Source organism: Amblyraja radiata, chromosome 1, assembly GCF_010909765.2.
Source record: "Amblyraja radiata isolate CabotCenter1 chromosome 1, sAmbRad1.1.pri, whole genome shotgun sequence".
NCBI lineage: Eukaryota > Metazoa > Chordata > Chondrichthyes > Rajiformes > Rajidae > Amblyraja > Amblyraja radiata.
In genome coordinates, this window is record NC_045956.1 from 180,874,685 (window position 1) to 180,898,341 (window position 23,657).

At 48.6% G+C, this 23,657-nt stretch overlaps 1 protein-coding gene across 1 annotated transcript in view; it reads left to right on the forward strand.

Annotated features, from left to right (window-relative positions):
* The first annotated feature begins 1,491 nt into the window (after positions 1-1,491).
* Positions 1,492-23,657, forward strand: part of LOC116986988 (homeobox protein EMX1-like) — a 50,894-nt gene continuing 28,728 nt past the window's right edge. The window contains exon 1 of the mRNA XM_033042896.1: positions 1,492-1,595. Within this exon, the coding sequence (XP_032898787.1) occupies positions 1,492-1,595 (104 nt within the window). The remainder of the gene's footprint in view (positions 1,596-23,657) is intronic.

The following is a 23,657-nucleotide window of genomic DNA, read 5'->3' on the forward strand; positions in this document are numbered from 1 at the left end:
AGTACCCCGTTCCTGCTTTTTCCCCATATAACTTGATTCCTTTAGCCCTAAGAGCTAAATCTAACTCTCTCTTGAAAACATCCAGTGAATCGGCCTCCACTGCCTTCTGTGGCAGACAATTCCACAGATTCTCAACTCTCTGGGTGAAAATGGTTTTCCTCATCTCAGCACTAAATGGCCTACCCCTTATTCTTAAACTGTGACCCCTGGTTCTGGCCTCCACCAAAATCGGGAACATTTTTCCTGCATCTAGCCTGTCCAATCCCTTAAAAATTTATTATGTTTCAACGAGATGCCCTCTCATCCTTGAGGCAGCATCTATGGAGCGAAGGAATAGCAACCTCCATCTTTAGGTTAGTTTAGTTCAGAGATACAGCGCGGAAACAGGCCCTCCGGCCCACCAGGCCTGCACTGACTAGCGATCCCCGCACCTATTGTCTATTGTCTATTAACGGGATACTGATTGGGGATGATCAGCCATGAGACTCTGAGCATCTACCCGATCTATTCCTGTCATGATTTTATAATGTCACCCCTCATCCTCCTGCGCTCCAGGGAATAGAGTCCCAGCCTGCACAACCTCTCCCTGTAGCGCAGACAATCTAGTCCTGGCAACATCCTCGTAAATCTTCTCTGTACCCTTTCCAGCTTGACAACATCTTTCCTATAACACGGTGCCCAGAAATGAACACACCACTCAAAATGTGCCCTCACCAACGTCTTATACAAGCTGGAGTTTAGAAGCTACAGGCAATTTCTAGTCATATATAGAGAGTGGTGAGTCTGTGGAATTATCTGCCTCAGAGGGCAGTGGAGGCAGGTTCTCTGGATGCTTTCAAGAGAGAGCTAGATAGGGCTCTTAAAGATAGCGGAGTCAGGGGATATGGGGAGAAGGCAGGAACGGGGTACTGATTGGGGATGATCAGCCATGATCACATTGAATGGCGGTGCTGGCTTGAAGGGCCGAATGGCCTACTCCTGCACCTATTGTCTAGTGTTATATGGTTATATTGAGAAGGGAATGGAGGGTTATGGTATGAGTGCAGGCAGGTGGGACTAAGGGAAAAATGTTGTTCGGCACAGACTTGTAGGGCCGAGATGGCCTGTTTCCGTGCTGTAATTGTTATATGGTTATATGGTTATATGGTCTATTGTCTATTGTCTATTAACACCATCCTACACCAACGAGGGACCTTTTTTAAGGATCGAACCCGGGTCTGCATTTGCTGTAAGACAGCAGCTCTACCGCTGAGCCACCGTGACTGCCCCTCTCCTCCCATCTTGCCCCATACCAATGAAGGCCGTACGCCTTCGTTACCACCCTACCGATGTGTGTTCCCACTTTCGTGGAGTAATGGACTTGGAGCCCTGGATCCTTCTGTAGAAACATAGAAAATAGGTGCAGGAGGAAGCTATTCGGCCCTTCGAGCCAGCACCGCCATTCAATGTGATCAAGGCTGATCGTCCCCTATACTTCAATGCTATGAAGCCATGCCATTAATTGAAGACTTTGCCCTTCCCATTGACCGCCCAAAGTGCAACACCTGGACTCGAGGTTCTAAGCTGTCGGTTTACACGAAGGACCCCAGGAATGAGTAGGTTAACATACGATGACACTGGGCCTGTACTCGCTGGAGTTTAGAAGAATAAGGAGGGGGGCACCTTATTGAAATTTACAGAATAGTGAAAGGCTTGGGATAGAGTGGATGTGGAGAGGATGTTTCCACTGGTGGGAGAGTCTAGGACTAGAGGGCACAGCCTCAGAATTGAAGGGCGCTCTTTTAGAAAGGAGGTGAGGTGGAATTTATTTAGTCAGAGGGTGGTGAATCTGTGGAATTCATTGCCACAGAAGACTGTGGAGGCCAAGTCAGTGGATATTTTTAAGGCAAACAAATTCCTGATTAGTACGGGTGTCAAGGGTTATGGGGAGAAGGCAGGAGAATGGGGTTAGGAGGGAGAGATAGATCAGCCATGATTGAATGGCGGAGTAGACTCATTGGGCCGAATGGCCTAATTCTGCTCCTATCACTTGTGAACGTGAGTTTGTGGGCGCTCTCTTTCATATAATCTGTTGACAGAGGTTCACGCATTCTTTCTCCAAAGTCCCATCTCCTTGAAAAGACTGGGCTTGTATTCACTGGAGTTTAGAAGGATGAGGGGATATCTTATAGAAACATATAAAATTATAAAAGGACTGGGCAAGCTAGATGCAGGAAAAATGTTCCCAATGTTGGGCGAGTCCAGAACCAGGGGCCACAGTCTTAGAATAAAGGGGAGGCCATTTAAGACTGAGATGAGAAAAAACTTTTTCACCCAGGGAGTTGTGAATTTGTGGAATTCCCTGTCACAGAGGGCAGTGGAGGCCAAATCACTGGATGGATTTAAGAGAGTTAGATAGAGCTCTAGGTGCTTGTGTAGTCAAGGGATATGGGGAGAAGGCAGGCACGGGTTATTGATTGAGGACCATGATCACAATGAATGGCGGTGCTGGCTCGAAGGGCCGAATGGCCTCCTCCTGCACCTATTTTCTATGTTTCTATGTTTCTATGTTTCTACTCCTATCACACACGAAACATGAACTCATTCCCTGGAGCGCATGAGAATGAGGGGATGATCTTATAGTGTATAAAATCATGAGAGGACTAGACACAGAATCTTTTGCCCACAGTAGGGGAATCGAGAGGCTATTTCTTCAAGGCGGCACGGTGGCGCAGCGGTAGAGTTGCTGCCTCACAGCGCCAGTGACCCGGTTTCCATCCTGACTACGGGTGCTGTCTGTACGGAGTTTGCACGTTCCCCACCTGGTCTTCTCCGGGTGCTCCGGTTTCCTCCCACACAGGTTTAAGGTGAAAGGGGGAAAGATTTAACAGGAATCTGAGACGTAACTTTTTCACACAGAAGGTGGTGGGTGTATGGATCGAGCTGCCAGAGGGGGTAGTTGAGGCTGGGACTATCCCAACATTTAAGTAGTAATTAGACAGGGAGCGAGCGGGCAAGATCATCTCTGACCCCTCTCACTCTGGCCACAAACTCTTTGAATCATTTCCCTCTGGAAGGCGACTCCGGACTGTCAAAGCTGCCACAGCCAGACATAAAAACTGTTTTTATCCACCAGTAGTTGCTCTACTCAACAGCCAAAAATCTGTAGCCTCTCTTTGACCTGGTATTTTGTTGGTTCACATGTTTGATCAACGATGTTTTATCATTCATGTCTTATTATTATTAATGTTTAATGTTTTCTGAGACATTCGTAACTGTCACGGTATGTCATGTTGTTACTTGTGGGCGGAGCACCAAGGCAAATTCCTTGTATGTGAATACTTGGCCAATAAACTTACTTACTTACTTACTTACTTATGTGGACAGGACAGGTTTGGAGGGATATGGGCCAAACGCGGGCAGGTGGGACTAGTGTAGCTGGAACATTGTTGGCCCGGAGTGGGCAAGTTGGGCCGAAGGGCCTGATTCCACACTGTATCATTCTGTGACTCTAATTTAGAAATAGCAAGCTCCCGGAACCAACAACGTGACACAAACCAGCAATCTGTTTTAGCCATGTTGACTATGTGATAAATATTAATGGGGACATGTTAATTGTTATGTCAGCTCCCAATTGGATTTATTGCCTAAGTATTCCACAACACTCGAAGAGACCAAAGGTTTTTTAAAGGTCTCTTCTCCAGAGAGATATAAAGACTGGAACTTGGACAGTGGCAATAAAAATTTACCAGCCATGAAGGCAGGGGAAACATCCTCCCTAATCTGATGGCCAGACCTGCCGGCAGGCCTGGATAGAGTGGATATGGAGAGGATGCTTCCACTGGTGGGAGAGTCGAGGACCAGAGGTCTCAGCCTCAGAATTAAAGGGCACTCTTTTAGAAAGGTGGTGAGGAGGAACTTCTTTAGTCACAGGGTAGTGAATCTGTGGAATTCGTTGCCCCAGAGGGCTGTGGAGGCCAAGGCAGTGGATAGTATTTTTAAGGCAGAGATGGTAGACAAATTGGGTGTCAAGGATTATGGGGAGAAGGCTGGAAAATGGAATTAGGAGGCAGAGATCAGCCATGATTGAATGGTGGAATGGACTGGATGGGCCGAATGGCCTAATTCTACCCCTAAAACTTGTGATCTTGTGTGCGCTCTCTTTCATATAATCTGTTGACGCATTCTTTGTCCAAACAGTTGGGCTCAGAAAGTACCATCTCCTTCCGCTCTAACCCCCACCCCACACCCCCACCCCCACCCCCACCCCCACCCTCACCCCCACCCCTCTGTGCCCCACCTCCATCACACCACCACCCAGGTTCTTAAAAATGACCTCTCACAAGTTCACAAGACATTCGGACAGGTACATGGACAGGGAAGGTTTGGAGGGATATGGGCCAAACGCAGGCAGGTGGGACTAGTTGGATGGTGGATGTTGGTCGGTGTGGGAAAGTTGGGCCGAAGGGCCTGTATCCGTGCTGTATTACTCTATGACTATGACGCTAAGACTTTATGGTTAATGGTTCAATGCAAGGGAAGAGAAGGACATTCTTGCTATTGAGGGAGTGCAGCGTAGGTTTACAAGGTTAATTCCCGGGATGGCGGGACTGTCATATGTTGAGAGAATGGAGCGGCTGGGCTTGTACACTCTGGAGTTTAGAAGGATGGGAGGGGATCTTATTGAAACATATAAGATTATTAAGGGCTTGGACATGTTAGAGGCAGGAAACATGTTCCCGATGTTGGGGGGAGTCCAGAACCAGGGGCCACAGTTTAAGAATAAGGGGTAAGCCATTTAGAACTGAGACGAGGAAACATTTTTTCTACCAGAGAGTGGTGAGTCTGTGGAATTCTCTGTCTCAGAGGGCGGTGGAGGCAGGTTCTCAGGATGCTTTCAAGAGAGAGCTAGATAGGGCTCTTAAACATAGCGGAGTCAGGGGATATGGGGAGAAGGCAGGAACGGGGTACTGATTGTGGATGATCAGCCATGATCACATTGAATGGCGGTGCTGGCTCGAAGGGCCAAATGGCCTACTCCTGCACCTATTGTCTATTGTCTGTTGCCATGGAGTCATAAAGTGGTTTCTGTAAAGTGTAAATTGTCCCTATAGCGTCCGATAGCGACTAGTGTAGCTGGGTCATTGTTGGGCCAGTACGGGCGAGTTGGGCCGAAAGGCCTGTTTCCACACTGTATTACGATGTGACTTAATGATAATTGAAATAAAAGCTGTACGTAATGCCTCTCGGTCACCGATGACTAGCCGATGTATGCCACTGCAGCTGAGGTTCGGAGATGATGGGGGGGGGGGGGAGGGGGAGAGTTGTCCACAGGGACCAGCCGACATCTTGTTCCAATTACTCCCTGACACTTCCACTCAACACCCAATTACAGCCGGCGGCACCATTTCCCAGACACTTTCACCAGCTGCACACCTTCGCACACCCAGAGGGACACGGGCACACACTCACTGTGACACACACTCACACTCACTCCAACGCACATGGCCAAACACGCAGAGAACATACAGGGAGAATGCACAAGATGTTGGTGAGGCCACAGTTTGAGTTGGTTAGATTAGATTAGATTAGATTTACTTTATTAAATTTGGCTCGTCTCCAGCTTGTTCAAAATGCTGCCGCTCGCCTTTTGACCGGAACTCGAAAGAGGGAGCACATTACGCCAATTTTGGCCTCCCTTCACTGGCTCCCAGTGCACTTTCGAGTTCATTTCAAAATTCTTTTATTTGTTTTTAAATCGTTGAATGGGCTCGCCCCGCCTTACCTCTCTGAGCTGCTCCACCTATATGCTCCTGCCCGGTGCCTCAGGTCAGCTGATCAGCTGCTCCTTGAGGTACCAAGGTCTAAGCGGAAGCTCAGAGGGGATAGAGCCTTTTCTGTTGCTGCTCCGGCACTCTGGAACACCTTGCCGTTGCACATCAGACAGGCCCCCTCACTGTCCATCTTCAAATCCTCCCTAAAAACACATTTTTATTCTTTGGCTTTCGACACTGGCTGAGGCATTGCTCCTGTTTTTAGTGCTTTTAATGTCTTTTAATTTTTAGTGTGTTTTTTATAGTCCTTCGTTTTACGGTTTTTAATGGTTTTTAATTGTTTGTAATAGCTTTTTGTTCATGAGTTCTCATGTACAGCACTTTGTGGCAACTGTAGTTGTTTAAAGTGCTTTATAAATAAAGTTATTATTATTATTATTATTAATCCCCTTATTCAGGGGAAATTCAGATATCCTTGCAGCACACTAATAAAAATACAACATAGCATTCAAGAAGTTCAACACCGAAACACAAAAACAAAGGCACAAAGTCCAGTCCCCATCCTCTTGTCCACCCAGAGTCGGGCCTATTGAGGCCTCCACAATCGCCGCCACGGCGCCCGATGTTCTCGCCGGGTGATGATGCTCCGGTGTCGGGAGAACCCCCAGCGGCTTGGGGTGCCAGGAACGGCCGCCTTCCCACCGGAGACCGCAGTTTCCAAGCCAACAGACCGCGCCGGACGGAGCTCCACACACTGGCGATCTCGGCAAGAGATCCCAAGCTCCGGGATGTAAAGTTCAGCGCTGCAGCTGGCCACAGCTCCACAGAACCGCGGCTCCACAATGTTCTCATCGGCGGTCCCAGCATACTGGAGTTCCAGCGCGGCGACCCAGGAAAGGCATCGCCCGCTCCGCAATAGCGCTCCAGCGCTGCGCCGCCGCCAAAGACGAGGTTCTGGCCAGGTCCCCTCAGGGAAACGTCGCTCCAGGACCCGCTGGTAGGGGGCTATGACTGCACACCTGTACATGATACTAACACCATCATCAAGTATGCAGATGATACAACGGTGATTGGCCTCATCAGCAACAACGATGAGTCGGCCTATAGGGAGGAAGTCCAGCTCCTGGCAGCATGGTGCGCTGACAACAACCTGGCCCTTAACACCAAGAAGACCAAGGAGCTCATTGTAGACTTCAGGAAGTCTAGGGGCGGCACGCACACCCCCATCCACATTAACGGGACGGAGGTGGAACGTGTTTCTAGCTTCAGGTTCCTAGGGATCAACATCTCCGATGACCTCTCTTGGACCCACAATACCTCAACTCTAATCAAGAAGGCTCACCAGCGTCTCTTCTTCCTGAGGAGACTGAAGAAGGTCCATCTGTCTCCTCAGATCCTGGTGAACTTCTACCGCTGCACCATCGAGAGCATCCTTACCAACTGCATCACAGTATGGTATGGCAACTGCTCTGTCTCCGACCGGAAGGCATTGCAGAGGGTGGTGAAAATTGCCCAACGCATCACCGGTTCCTCGCTCCCCTCCATTGAGTCTGTCCAAAGCAAGCGTTGTCTGCGGAGGGCGCTCAGCATCGCCAAGGACTGCTCTCACCCCAACCATGGACTGTTTACCCTCCTACCATCCGGGAGGCGCTACAGGTCTCTCCGTTGCCGAACCAGCAGGTCCAGGAACAGCTTCTTCCCTGCGGCTGTCACTCAACTCAACAACGTACCTCGGTGACTGCCAATCACCCCCCCCCCCCCCCCGGACACTTATTATTATTTATTCAAATCATTTTCTATGTCGCTCTTCCAGGGAGATGCTAAATGCATTTCGTTGTCTCTGTACTGTACACTGACAATGACAATTAAAATTGAATCTGAATCTGAATCTGAATCTGAATCTGGTAGGCCGCGAGGACAGGTCGAAGGCTCTGCTCGGAGGAAGGCAGCCCCTCCGACCAGGTAGGGACTTGAAAAGCAGTTTCCCCCTTCCACCCCCACCACCCCCCACACATAAAAAGATTAGACCCCCTGACTACACGCTTTGACATACTAAAAATAATAAAAAAAGAAGTGAAAAAAAACGGACAGCTGCAGGACAGGCAGCCGTTCAGGACAGCGCCTCCTCCGGTTCTGAAGCCAATTAACCTACAAACCTGAATGAATGAATGAATTGTACACAAAAATGCTGGAGAAACTCAGTGGGTGCGGCAGCACCTATGGAGCGAAGGAGATAGGCAACGTTTCGGGCCAAAACCCTTCTTCAGACTTGTGTGATGAAGGGTTTCGGCTGGAAACCTTCTTAAAAATGGAATGAATTCATTTATTGACTCCTTGATTAGTTAAAGTTTGGTTTAGTTTAGTGTACAGATTCAGCGTGGAAACAAGCCCTTTGTCCCATCGAGTCCGTGCCGACCAGCTTCTTCTTCTTGCATATGGCGAGCACAGCTTAAAGTTGAAGGGCAACTTGTACTACTTGATCTTATTACACTGTGCACGCCAGGTTGATTGCATTTGTCGAAACGGGGCGGACCACGTGAAGGTTGCAATCTCCCATCGACCAGTGAATACGAGCCCAGTCGATCCATTCTGTCATCATATGCGAGTCCTACCATCCCGGGTATTAACCTTGTGAACCTACGCTGCACTCCCTCAATAGCAAGAATGTCCTTCCTCAACCTAGAAGACCAAAACTGCACACAATACTCCAGGTGTGGTCTCACCAAGTGCCCTGTACAACTGCAGCAGATCCCCTAATTTGAGGAAGGACATTCTTGCTATTGAGGGAGTGCAGCGTAGGTTCACAAGGTTAATTCCCGGGATGGCGGGACTGTCATATGCTGAGAGAATAGAGCAGCTGGGCTTGTACACTCTGGCGTTTAGAAGGATGAGAGGAGATCTCATTGAAACATATAAAATTGTTAAGGGCTTGGACACGCTAGAGGCAGGAAACATGTTCCCGATGTTGGGGGAGTCCAGAACCAGGGGCCACACAGTTTAAGAATAAGGAGTAAGCCATTTCGAATGGAGATGAGGAAACACTTTTTCTCACAGAGAGTTGTGAGTCTGTGGAATTCTCTGCCTCAGAGGGCGGTGGAGGCAGGTTCCCTGGATGCTTTCAAGAGAGAGCTAGATAGGGCTCTTAAAAATAGCGGAGTCAGGGGATATGGGGAGAAGGCAGGAATGGGATACTGATTGGGGATGATCGGCCATGATCACATTGAATGGCGGTGCTGGCTCGAAGGGCCGAATGGCCTCCTCCTGCACCTATTGTCTATTGTCTATTGTGTCCTTGCTCCTATACTCAAACCCTCTTGCTATGAAGGCCAACATGCAGTTTGCTTTCTTCACTGCCTGTTGTACCTGCATGCTTACTTTCAGTGTGTAAGAAGGAACTGCAGATGCTGGTTTGAACTGAGAGACACAAAATGCTGGAGTCACTCAGCAGGGACAAGCAGCATCTCTGTAGAGAAGGAATGCGTGATGTTTCGGTTCGATAATAAAGTGGTCTCGGCCCGAAACATCATCTAATCCTTCTCTCTGGGATGCTGCCTGTCCCGCTGAGTTACTCCAGCATTTTGAGTCTATCTTCAATTTAAACCAGCATCTGCAATTCTTTCCCACATATTTATGTTTCAACTCGTCTCCTCCCCTCCTGGGCTTGCAGTTCAGATGTTTTGGGATGCAGGTTGTGGACGCAGCCCAGACCATCGCACAAACCAACCTCCCTTCCATTGACTCCTTCTACACTCCAGCATTTTGTGTTTAAGAGGAGCCTGTCCCACTGTACGAGTTAATTCAAGCGCCCTCCCGAGTTTAAAAAAAGATCAAACTCATGGTAAGCACATAGAATAATAATAATAATAATAAATTTTATTTAATGGGCGCCTTTCAGACATCTCAAGGACACCTTACATAGTAATCGGAATAAAAACATATAATCGGAATAAAATAAGTAATAAAGACATCACAGAGACACAAATTAAAAACAGAATTCAATCCAAAAACAGAAAATCAAAAACACAGTGTGAAGAGAGAGCAGCGGCAGCCAAAGCGCGCCAGCGTCCACTCTCTCTTCACGGCAGCCATCTTGGACACAGACTTACAGGATTACAATTAGACAAAAAAAAATGAACGTAGCGGGTACGTCGGAGCTCGGGGACGTCTCTTAGCGGCTCGTAACGCCAACGGCAGGTACTCGGGAAATGCGGTAAGCGCGGGAAGACTCGTGAAGATTTTTCAACATGTTGAAAAATGTCCACGAGAGCCCCGAGTACCTACGAGCGGTCATTACCGTAAATCTCCGAATTCGAATCAGGGCAAACTCGGGAGAGCTCTTGAATTAGCTCGTACAGTGGGACACGGCCTTTACATTCACTGACTGATGTACAAGCCGTGGAATTCATTGTCAGACACGGGAGCGGAGGCTTTCAGATCCCCACTCACCCTTCTAAATTCCAGTGAATACAGCAGCCGAAAGATCTAGACATTTGATCCATGAGACACAAGGGTGAACCACACCCTGGCCTCCAGCAGGGCGCAACCAAATTATTAAATAAATCTGGAATAAAAACAGAGCCAGTCTCAGTAACAGTAGCCACCGAACCACCAGGGATTGGAGGCATATGGATCACATGCAGCCAAAGATTAGTTTAATGCCCCTGTCCCACTTAGGAAACCTGAACGGAAACCTCTGGAGACTTTGCGCCCCACCCAAGGTTTCCGTGCGGTTCCCGGAGGTTGCAGGTGGTTGCCGGAGGTTGCAGGTAGTGGAAGCAGGTAGGGAGACTGACAAAAACCTCCGGGAACCGCACGGAAACCTTGGGTGGGGCGCAAAGTCTCCAGAGGTTTCCGTTCAGGTTTCCTAAGTGGGACAGGGGCATAACTTGGCAGCATGTTCGGCACAGACATTGTGGGCCGAAGGGCCTGCTACTTCTATGCTGTAAACTTTAGTCTGTATTGGTACAGGATGGAAAGAGATGGGACTAGTGCAGCTGGGACATGTTGGGAAGTGTGGGCAAGTCGGGCCGAAGGGCCTGTTTCCACGCTGTACAGTGGCTGGCAAAAGTATTCATACCCCTTGACTTTTCCACATTTTGTCACGTTTACAACCACAAACGTAAATGTATTTTATTGGGATTTATGTGATAGACCAACACAAAGTGGCGCATAATTGTGAAGTGGAAGGAAAATGATACATGGTTTTCAATTTTTTTTACAAATAAAAAACTGAAAAGTGTGGCGTGCAAAAGTATTCAGCCCCCTTTCACTCTGATACCCCAAATAAAATCCAGTGCAAACCAATTGCCTCAGAAGTCACCTAATTAGTAAATAGAGTCCACTTGTGTGTAATCTAATCCTCAGTATAATACAGCTGTTCTGTGAGGCCTCAGAGGTTTGGTTAGAGAACAGTAGTGAACAAACAGCATCATGGCTAGGGAACAGTTAAGAAGTGGTGACTTTCTGACGGAAAGAAACATCACAGAGGGTAATCGGAATTCTGCCAAGAGTGTGAGGCTTCATTGGCTATATTTAAGAGGGAGTTAGATGTGGCCCTTGTGGCTAAGGGGATCAGAGGGTATGGAGAGAAGGCAGGTACGGGATACTGAGTTGGATGATCAGCCATGATCATATTGAATGGCGGTGCAGGCTCGAAGGGCCGAATGGCCTACTCCTGCACCTAATTTCTATGTTTCTATGTTTCTAGTGAACAAACAGCATCATGAAACCCAAGGAACACACCAGACAGGTCAGGGATAAAGTTGTGGAGAAGTTTAAAGCAGGGTTAGGTTATAAAAAAATATCCCAAGCTTTGAACATCTCACGGAGCACTGTTCAATCCATCATCCGAAAATGGAAAGAGTATGGCACAACTGCAAACCTACCAAGACATGGCCGTCCACCTAAACTGACAGGCCGGGACAAGGAGAGCATTGATCAGAGAAGCAGCCAAGAGGCCCATGGTAACTGTGGAGGAGCTGCAGAGATCCACAGCTCAGGTGGGAGAATCTGTCCACAGGACAACTATTAGTCGTGCACTCCACAAATCGGGCCTTTATGGAAGAGTGGCAAGAAGAAAGCCATTGTTGAAAAAAAGCCATAAGAAGTCCCGTTTGCAGTTTGCCACAAGCCATGTGGGGGACACAGCAAACATGTGGAGGAAGGTGCTCTGGTCAGATGAGACCAAAATTGAAGTTTTTGGCCTAAATGCAAAACGCTATGTGTGGCGGAAAACTAACACTGCACATCACCCTGAACACACCATCCCCACTGTGAAACATGGTGGTGGCAGCATCATGCTGTGGGGATGCTTTTCTTCAGCAGGGACAGGGAAGCTGGTCAGAGTTGATGGGAAGATGGATGGAGCCAAATACAGGGCAATCTTGGAAGAAAACCTGTTAGAGTCTGCAAAAGACTTGAGACTGGAGGTTCACCTTCCAGCAGGACAACGACCCTAAACATACAGCCAGAGCTACAATGGAATGGTTTAGATCAAAGCATATTCATGTGTTAGAATGGCCCAGTCAAAGTCCAGACCTAAATCCAATTGAGAATCTCTGGCAAGACTTGAAAATTGCTGTTCACAGACGCTCTCCATCCAATCTGACTGAGCTTGAGCTATTTTGCAAAGAAGAATGGGCAAAAATTTCAGTCTCTAGATGTGCGAAGCTGGTAGAGACATACCCCGAAAGACTTGCAGCTGTAATTCCAGCGAAAGGTGGTTCTACAAAGTATTGACTCAGGGGGGCTGAATACTTTTGCACGCCACACTTTTCAGTTTTTTATTTGTAAAAAAATTTGAAAACCATGTATCATTTTCCTTCCACTTCACAATTATGCACCACTTTGTGTTGGTCTATCACATAAAATCCCAACCACATTTACGTTTGTGGTTGTAACGTGACAAAATGTGGAAAAGTTCAAGGGGTATGAAAAGTTTTGCAAGCCACTGTATCTATCATTCTGTGACAAAAATTAAGTAGCAAAGCAACGAGTGTACTCTATCAAAGATAACGAGAGAGTTAGATTAGTAAACTATGAAAGTCAACTATGAACTATGAAAGGGCGAAAGTAACTATGACTATGAACTACGAAAGTAACGTTTAGTGCAAGGTAAAGTCCGATTAAATATAGTCTTAAGGGCCTGTCCCACTGAGCGATTTTTTTCGGCGACTGCCAGCATCATTGACAATAGACAATAGACAATAGGTGCAGGAGTAGGCCATTCGGCCCTTCAAGCCAGCACCGCCATTCAATGTGATCATGGCTGATCATCCCCAATCAGTACCCCCGTTCCTGCCTTCTCCCCATATCCCCTGACTCCTCTATTTTTAAGAGCCCTATCTAGCTCTCTCCTGAAAGTATCCAGAGAACCTGCCTCCACCGCCCTCTGAGGCAGAGAATTCCACAGACTCACAACTCTCTGTGAGAAAATGTTTCCTCGTCTCCAGTAACTGACATATCGGGTTACCGAAAAAGTCGTGGCGTGACGCGGCGTGACGACGTATCGGCGTGCGGCGTCTCCTCAAGTGTCGTAACATTTTTTTTGTCGCCGCTGGATTTTGAAATGTTCAAAATCTTTCGGTGACCCTGTTGCGTCAGTCAATGCCGCCGGCAGTCGCCGAAAATAATCGCCAAGTGCGACAGGCCCTTTAGGGTCCCCAATGAGGCAGATGGGAGGTCAGGGCCGCCCTCTAATTGGTGAGAGATTGGTTCAGTTGCCTGATAACAGCTGCATAGAAACTGGAGGTGTGCGTTTTCACACTTCTGTACCTCTTGCCTGATGGGAGAGGGGAGAAGAGGGAGTGGCCGGGGGTGCGACTGGTCCTTGATGATGCTGCTGGCCTTGCCGAGGCAGCGTGAGGTGTCGATGGAGTCAATGGGAGAGAGTGTGACCAGTGTAGATGAGGTATCGGCTAGCATGGAAGATGCGTTGGGCTGAAGGGCCTGTATCTGTGCTGTAGGATTCTGTCTTGTCTGTCCACCTGTCTGTAGGTAGCAGAGATAAGTGTTGGATGTGGCTGGACAAAGCGTTTAATGGGCTGTCTTGAAAAGGTTATAGCTCTCTGTTGCTGTCTCTCTATATCTCTGTCTCTGTCTCTGTCTCTCTCTCTCTCTCTCTCTCTCTGCCTCTCTCTCTGACTTTCTCTCTCTCTCTCAGATTATTATCTGAATGGTGTCAGATTAGGAAAAGGGGGAGGTACAACGAGACCTGGGTGTCCTTGTACATCATTCACTGAAAGTAAGCATACAGCTACAGCAGGCAATGAAGACAGCTAATGTTGTCCTTCATTGCAAGAGGATTTGAGTTGAGGAGCAAGGAGGTCCTACTGCAGTTGTACAGGGCCCTGGTGAGACCACACCTGGAGTATTGTGTGCAGCTTTGGTCTAATAATTTGAGGAAGGACATTCTTGCTATTGAGGGAGTGCAGCGTAGGTTCACAAGGTTAATTCCTGGGATGGCGGGATTGTCATATGATGAAAGAATGGGTTGACTGGGGTTGTATGCACTGGAATTTAGAAGGATGAGAGGGCATCGTATAGAAACATAAAATTCTTAAGGGATTGGATGCAGGAAAAAGGGTCCTGATGTTGGGGGAGTCCAGAACCAGGGGTCATAGTTTAAGAATAAGGGGTAAGCCATTTAGGACTGAGATGAGGACATTTCTTTTCACCCAGAGAGTTGTGAATCTGTGGAATTCAAATGGATGGGTGTGGAAGACAGTGGCAAATTCCCTTGGATGTTTTCAAGAGGGAGTTAGATTTAGCTGTTAGGGCTAAAGGAATCAACGAATATTGTGAAAAAGCAGGAACGGGGTACTGATTTTAGATGATTAGCCATGATCATATTGAATGGCGGTGACGGCTCGAAGGGCCGAATGGCCTACTCCTGCACCTATTTTTCAATGTTTCTATTTTTCTATGTCTCTCTATCTGTATCTCTCTCTGTCTGTCTGTCTCTCTCCCTCTGTCTGTCTCTCTGTCTCTCTCTCTCTCTCTCGCTCTCTCTCTCTCACGCTGTCTCTCTCTGTCTGTCTGTTTCCCTCTCTGTCTGTCTATCTCTCCCTCTGTCTCGGTTTCTGACTGTCCCTCTCTGTCTCTGTCTCTGTCTGTCTGTCTGTCTGTCTGTCTGTCTGTCTGTCTGTCTGTCTGTCTGTCTGTCTGTCTGTCTCTCTGTCTCTCTCTGTCTCTGTCTCTGTCTCTCTCTCTCCCATTCCCTCTTTGTCTCTCCCGGTCCCTCTCTCTCTCTTGATGATGCTGCTGGCCTTGGCGGGGCAGCGTGAGGTGTAGATGGAGTGAGTGGGGGTGAGGTTGGTTTGTGCGATGGTCTGGGCTGCGTCCACAAGCCAGGCTACTCCCAGCGTGCAGGTCCCAGACGAGGATCTGCAATCACTCATTACAATCACTCCACTCGTTTAAACCTCTACTCCAACAGCAGATCAACACCAAATAGATTGTAATCATGCTTAGTCTTTCTGCTGACTATGTTAACCCACTCATTCCTGGGATCATTCATGTAAACCTCCTCTGGACCCTCTCCAGAGCCAGCACATCCTTCCTCAGATATGGGGCCCAAAGTTGCTCACTATATTCCAAATGCGGCCTGACCAGCGCCTTATAGAGGCTCAGCGTTACATCCCTGTTTTTGTATACAAGCCCTCTTGAAATAAATGCTAGCATTGAGTTTGCTTTCTTTACTACCGATTCAGGGTGGGAGATTGCAACCTTCACCCTGTTTTGAACGCCATTTAGAACGGAGACGAGGAAACACTTTTTCTCACAGATAGTGGTGAGTCTGTGGAATTCTCTGCCTCAAAGGGCGGTGGAGGCCGGTTCTCTGGATGCTTTCAAGAGAGAGCTAGACAGGGCTCGATAAAAATAGCGGAGTCAGGGGATATGGGGAGAAGGCAGGAACGGGGTACTGATTGGGGATGATCAGCCATGATCACATTGAATGGCGGTGCTGGCTCGAGGGGCCGAATGGTCTCCTCCTGCACCTATTGTCTATTGTCTATTGTTTATTGTTTCAACGAATGCAATCAACCCGACGTGCACAAACGAACAGATCAAATAGAACAAGTTGACCTACAACTTTAGGCTGTGCACGCCATACACAAGAAGAAGAAGACTACCGATTCAACTTGCAGATTAACGTTTTGGGAATCCTGCAACAGCCCTCCCAAGTCCCTTTGCATCGCCAATTTCTGGATTCTCTCCCCCATTTAGAAAATAGCCTACGCCTTTATTCCTACGACCAAAATGCATGACTCCACACTTTGCTACACTATATGCCATTTGCCACTTCTCTGCCCACTCTCCCAACCTGTCCAAGTCCTTCTGCAGAGTCCCTGCTTTCTCTACACTGCCTGCCCCTCCACTTATCTTCGTATCACCTTGCACGTGTACATTGGGATATCCTGATTGTAACCATGCATCATTTCATTTCGCAGATTGGATAGCAAGGAAAAAAAAGCTTTTCACTGTACCTCGGTACACGTGGCAATATTAAACACAGAGAAAGCACGGTGGCACACAGCGCCAGAGACCCGGGTTCGATTCCGACTACGGGTGCTGCCTGTACTGAGTTTGTACGTTCTCCCCGTGACCTGCGTGAGTTTTCTCCGAGATCTTCGGTTTCCTCCCACACTCCAAAGACGTGCAGGTTTGTAGGTTAAATGGCTTCTGTAAATTGTCCCTAGTGGGTGTAGGATAGTGTTAATGTGCGGGGATCGCTGGTCATTGTGGACACGGTGGGTTGAGGGGCCTGTTTCCCTGCTGTATCTCTAAACAAAACTAAAATTAAATCTAGGTCAGCATGGGCACGTTTGGCCAAAGGGCCTGTCAATAGACAATAGGTGCAGGAGTAGGCCATTCGGCCCTTCGACCCAGCGACGCCATTCAATGTGATCATGGCTGATCATCCACAATCAGTACCCCGTTCCTGCCTTCTCCCCATACCCCCTGACTCTGCTATTTTTAAGAGTCCTATCTAGCTCTCTCTTGAAAGCATCCAGAGAACCTGCCTCTGAGGCAGAATCTGCCCTGAGGCAGAGAATTCCACAGACTCACAACTCTCTGTGTGAAAAAGTGTTTCCTCATCTCTGTTCTAAATGGCTTACTCCTTATTCTTAAACTGTGGCCCCTGGTTCCGGACTCCCCCAACATCAGGAACATGTTTCCTGCCTCTAGCGTGTCCAAACCCTTAATAATCTTATATGTCTCAATAAGATGCCCTCTCATCCTTCTAATCTCCAGAGTATAAAAGTCTGTATCGTCTCCTCCCACAATCCAAAGACGTACAGGTCTGTAGACTAATTGGCTTGGTGTAAATGTAAATTGTCCCTGGTGTGTGTAGGATGGTCTTAATGTGCAGGGATCGCTGGTCGGTAGGGTTGTCAACTTTCTCACTCCCAAATAAGGAACTATAGGTCAAAATAGACCGACTCGGCCGCGGCAGGGTGAATGATGAGTTGGCCCGGGTGCTGGACTGCACACAAAGCCCAGCCGGCGGGCCAGCTGAGGAGTTTTGACCCGGGTCAAAAAAGTTCGGCGCCCCATCCAACTCATGAGCCGATGATCGGCCATGTGAAGGAGGGAGGGGTGGTGGTGATGTCGGGAGTAAGCGAAGGTCCGAAGGTCAGACAGCTGGGCCGGGCTGCCGACCGACGGGGCTACGGGCGAGGAGCTGCTGCTGCTGCTGCTGCACTCCATGGGCTGCACTACGTCGGGACGGGTGAGGCGGGGCCGGATGCGGCGCTCCGACCCAACAGTCCCCTCGACCCGAGTAGTAGTGGTCAAATACGGGACAAGGGCGGTCCCATACGGAACAAACCAATTTACCCCATATACGGGATGTCCCGTCTAATTCGGGACAGTTGGCAACCCTACTGATCGGCGCGGACTCAGAGGGCCTCAGGGCCTGTTTTCGTGCTGTATCTCTAAACTAAACTAAACTAAACTAAAGTAAACTCTGTCCTTGTACACCTCCATCCGTAGGCCGAGAGGTCTGTTCCCACGGCAACTTCCAGTAGGTCCATCTACTGCAGGTGCCCCCAACGTGCCAGTATTTGCAAATTAATTTGTGCTCCTGGCTCCATGGAAGGAAGCAGAGGGTGATGCTTGAAGGTTACTTCTCAGAATGTAGGCCTGTGACTAGTGGTGTGCCACAGGGTTCGGCGCTGGGCCCGTTACTGTTTGTCATCTATTCTACATCAATGATTTGGATGAGAAGATACAGGGCAAGATTCACAAGTTTGCTGATGATACAAAAGTGAGTGGTTTTGCAGATAGTGAAGATGGTTGTGAACGATTGCAGCAGGATCTGGATCGATTGGCCAGGTGGGCGGAGGAATGGTTGATGGAATTTAATACAGAGAAGTGTGAGGTGTTGCATTGTGGGACGTCGAACTAGGGCAGGACCTACAGAATGAATGGTAGGTCTCTGGATAGTGTTGTAGAGCAGAGGGATCTAGCAGTACAAGAGCATGGTTCCTTGATGGTCGAGTCGCAGGTAGATAAGGTGGTCAAAAAGGCTTTTGGCACTTTGGCTTTCATCAGTTAGAGTATTGAGTATAGAAGTTGGGAGGTCATGTTGCAGTTGTATAAGACGTTGGTGAGACCGCATTTAGAATATTGTGTTTAGTTCTGGGCACCGTGTTGTAGGAAAGATATTGTCAAGCTGGAAAGGGTTTAGAAAAGATTTACGAGGATGTTGCCAGGACTAGAGGGTGTGAGCTATTGGGAGAGGTTGAGTCGGTAGGGACTTTATCCCTTGGAGTGTAGGAGGATGAGGGGTGATCTTATAGAGGTGTACAAAATCATGAGAGGATTAGATCGGTTTGTCGGGAGCTATAAGGAGTTGGACAAACTTGGGTTATTTTCTCTGCAGCTTCAGAGGTTGAGATGTGAGATGGTCTGATGGACTAGATCAGGTAGAGGCACAGAGTCTCTTGCCCAGAGTAGGGGAATCGAGGACCAGAGGACATAGGTTTAAGGTGAGAAGGGGAAAAGATTGAATAGGAATCTGAGTGGTAACTTTTTCACACAAAAGATGGAACGAGCTGCCGGAGGAGGTAGTTGAGGATAGAACTATCCCAATGTTTAAGAAACATTCGGACAGGTACATGGATAGGACAGGTTTGGAGGGATATGGACCAAATGCAGGCAGGTGGGACGAATGTAGATGGGACATGTTGGCCAGTGTGGGCATGTTGGGCCGAAGGGCCTGTTTCCACCCTGTGTGACTATGACTTAATGACATTTGAGTGACAATTGGACAGGTACATGGACAGGATAGGTTAACATAGACATAGAAACATAGACAATAGGTGCAGGAGTAGGCCATTCGGCCCTTCGAGCCTGCACCGCCATTCAATATGATCATGGCTGATCATCCAACTCAGTATCCCATCCCTGCCTTCTCTCCATACCCCCTGATCCCTTTAGCCACAAGGGCCACATCTAACTCCCTCTTAAATATAGCCAACGAACTGGCCTCAACTACCCTCTGTGGCAGAGAATTCCACAGATTCACCACTCTCTGTGTGAAAAATGATTTTCTCATCTCGGTCCTAAAAGATTTCCCCCTTATCCTTAAACTGTGACCCCTAGAAAGATATGGGCCAAGTGTAGATGGGACATGTTGGCTGGTGTGGGCATATAACCATTTAACCATAAAACAATTACAGCACGGAAACAGGCCATCTCGACCCTTCTAGTCCGTGCCGAACACGTATTCTCCCCTAGTCCCAGGCCCTTGGGCATGTTGGGCCGAAGGGCCTGTTTCCACGCTGCGTGACTCCATGGGCGGTTGAAGCCGCCCGCACCATCTGTGTTTAGCTGATCGTGGACCAGAAGGGGGGGGAGCGGGCCGGAGAGAAGCAAGTACTTTCAAACATGTCAGCAGCTAACAATGTGCAGGAGTTGAACTCAACTCCTCTGAGAACCGTCTGGGTTGCGGCAGCTCTGTGCGAGAAACAGCCCTGCCTCGATCACAACTACTTGACGATTAATTAGCCGGACGCAATTGATTAAGTGTCGATGACGGGAAGCAGTTAAACCCCCTGGTTTAATCATCCGTGCCGGGACCTGGAGCCTCTGAACGCAACCACTTAACCTGGGAAGGTATGAAGCTGTAGGTAGGTCAATGCCCCCTCTTCCTCCTCCCTCCCTCCCTCTCTCCCTCTCTCTCTCCCTCTCTCTCCCCCTCCATCCTTCCCTCCCTCCCTCCCTCTCTCTCCCCCTCCATCCCTCCCTCCCCCTCTCTCTCTCTCCCACTCCATCCCTCCCTCCCCCTCTCTCCCTCTCTCCTCCCCTCCATCCCTCCCTCCCCCTCTCTCTCTCTCCCCCCCCATCCCTCCCTCCCTCCCTCTCTCTCCCCCTCCATCCCTCCCTCCCCTCTCTCTCTCTCCCACTCCATTCCTCCCTCCCCCTCTCTCTCTCCCTGCATCCCTCCCTCCCTCTCGCCCTCTTGCTCCCCCTCCATCCCTCCCTCCCTCTCTCCCTCTCTCCCCCTCCATCCTCCCCTCCCCCCCTCTCTCTCTCCCCCTCCATTCCTCCCCCCCCCCCTCTCTCCCCCTCCTTCCCTCCCCCCCCCCTCGCCCCCTCCCACACACATCCTCCGGTGGAGAATGGACCACATTCTGTCTTGCGGATGGATATTCCATTGGGAACGGCTGGATCTATCAACTCAATGCCAGCATTTATATTTAGAGGACCGGAATACAGAAACAGGGATGTAACGCTGAGGCTCTACAAGGCGCTGGTCAGGCCGCATTTGGACCATTGTGAGCAATATTGGGCCCCGTATCTGAGGAAGGATGTGCTGGCTCTGGAGAGGGTCCAGAGGAGGTTTACGAGAATAATCCCAGGAATGAGTGGGTTAACATATGATGGGCATTTGTCGGCACTGGGCCTGTTCTCGCTGGAGTTTAGCATATGAATTAAAGAACATTCTTTTCGGAAGGAGATGAGGAGAGAGTTCTTCAGTCAGAGGGTGGTGAATCTGTGGAATTCTTTGCCACAGACGGCTGTGGAGGCCACAAGTCAGTGGATATTTGCAAGGCAGAGATACTGTAGATAGATAGAAACATAGAAACATAGAAAATAGGTGCAGGAGTAGGCCATCCGGCCCTTCAAGCCTGCACCGCCATTCAATATGATCATGGCTGATCATCCAACTCAGTATCCTGTACCTGCCTTCTCTCCATACCCCCTGATCCCTTTAGCCACAAGGGCCACATCTAACTCCCTCTTAAATACAGCCAATGAACTGGCCTCAACTACCTTCTGTGGCAGAGAATTCCACAGATTCACCACTCTCTGTGTGAAAAATGTTTTTCTCATCTCGGTCCTAAAAGATTTCCCCCTTATCCTTAAACTGTGACCCCTAGTTCTGGACTCCCCAACATCGGAAACAATCTTCCTGCATCTAGCCTGTCCAACCCCTTAAGAATTTTGTAAGTTTCTATAAGATCCCCCCTCAATCTTCTAAATTCTAGCGAGTACAAACCGAGTCTATAAAGTCTTTCTTCATATGAAAGTCCTGACATCCCAGGAATCAGTCTGGTGAACCTTCTCTGTACTCCCTCTATGGCAAGAATGTCTTTCCTCAGATTAGGAGACCAAAACTGTACGCAATTTTGATTGATGCCTGATTAGTACGGGTGTCAGGGGTTATGGGAGAAGGCAGGAGAATGGGGTTAAGATGGAGAGATAGATCAGCCATGAGTGAATGGCGGGGTAGACTTGATGGGCCGAATGACATTAATTATATTCCTACCCCTTATGATCATGAGTGTTTGTCGGCACTGGGCCTGTACTCGCTGGAGTTTAGAAGGTTGAGGGGGGACCTCATTGAAGCTTACAGAATAATGAAAGGCCTGGATAGAGCGGATGTGGAGAGGATGTTTCCACTGGTGGGAGAGTCTAGGACTAGAGGTCACAGCCTCAGAATTAAAGGGCGCTCTTTTAGAAAGGAGGTGAGGAGGAACTTCTTTAGTCAGAGGGTGGTGAATCTGTGGAACTCATTGCCACAGAGGGCTGTGGAGACCAAGTCAGTGGATATTTTTTGAGGCAGAGATAGACAAGTTCTTGATTAGAACGGGTGTCAAGGGCTTATGGGGAGAAGGCAGGAAAATGGGATTAGGAGGCATAGATCAGCCACGATTGAATGGCGGAGTAGACTCGATGGGCCGAATGGCCTAATTCTACTCCTATAACTCAACTCCTGAATGTATAAAGAATAGATTGGTCATAAGGTCATATGCGTGGGTTTTCTCCGAGATCTTCGGTTTCCTCCCACACTCCAAAGGCGTACAGGTTTGCAAGTTAATTGGCCTGGAATAAAGTGTGCGTAGGATAGTGTTAATATGCGGGGATCTCTGGTTGGCGTGGACCTGGTGGGCCGAAGGGCCTGTGTCCAATCTGTCTCTCCAAAACTAAATTAAAACTAGAGACCAGAAGAAAGACACAAAATGCTGGAGCAACTCAGCGGGTCAGGGGAGATGCAACGAGACCTAGGTGTCATGGTACACCAGTCAATGAAAGTAGGCATGCAGGTGCAGCAGGCAGTGAAGAAAGCGAATGGTATGTTAGCATTCATAGCAAAATGATTTGAGTATAGGAGCAGGGAGGTTCTACTGCAGTTGTACAGGGTCTTGGTGAGACCACACCTGGAGTATTGCGTACAGTTTTGGTCTCCTAATCTGAGGAAGGACATTCTTGCCATAGAGGGAGTACAGAGAAGGTTCACCAGACTGATTCCTGGGATGGCAGGACTTTCATATGAAGAAAGACTGGATAGACTCGGCTTGTACTCGCTAGAATTTAGAAGATTGAGGGGGGATCTTATAGAAATTTACAAACTTCTTAAGGGGTTGGACAGGCTAGATGCAGGAAGATTGTTCCCGATGTTGGGGAAGTCCAGAACAAGGGGTCACAGTTTAAGGATAAGGGGGAAGTCTTTTAGGACTGAGATGAGAAAAACATTTTTCACACAGAGAGTGGTGAATCTGTGGAATTCTCTGCCACAGAAGGTAGTTGAGGCCAGTTCATTGGCTATATTTAAGAGGGAGTTAGATGTGGCCCTTGTGGCTAAAGGGATCAGGGGGTATGGAGAGAAGGCAGGGATGGGATACTGAGTTGGATGATCAGCCATGATCATATTGAATGGCGGTGCAGGCTCGAAGGGCCGAATGGCCTACTCCTGCACCTATTTTCAATGTTTCTATGTTTCTATGGGACAGGCAGCATCCCTGATGAGAAGGAATGGGTGATGTTTCAGGTCAAGACCCTTCTTCAGACCGGAAGCCTCTGGACCTGAGCGGTCCTGAGCGGTCCTGAGCGGTCCTGAGCGGTCCTGAGCGGTCCTGAGCTGCCATCGACCTCATTGAAGACCTTCGCACTATCTTTAATCGGACTTTACTGGACTATTTTGCAGTAAACGTTCTCTTCCTCATGTATCTTTACATGTCATGTATATGTCCTCTGGTCCCCGATTCACCTACTCTGGACAAGAGACTCTGAGCATCTACCCGATCTATTCCTCTCATGATTTTATAAGGTCACCCCTCATCCTCCTGCGCTCCAGGGAATAGAGTCCCAGCCTGCACAACCTCTCCCTGTAGCTCAGACAATCTAGTCCTGGCAACATCCTCGTAAATCTTCTCTGTACCCTTTCCAGCTTGACGACATCTTTCCTATAACACGGTGCCCAGAAATGAACACACCACTCAAAATGTGGCCTCACCAACGTCTTATGCAAGCTGGAGTTTAGAAGCTACAGGCAATTTCTAGTCATATATAGAGAGTGGTGAGTCTGTGGAATTCTCTGCCTCAGAGGGCAGTGGAGGCCGATTCTCTGAATACTTTCAAGAGAGAGCTAGATAGGGATCTTAACGATAG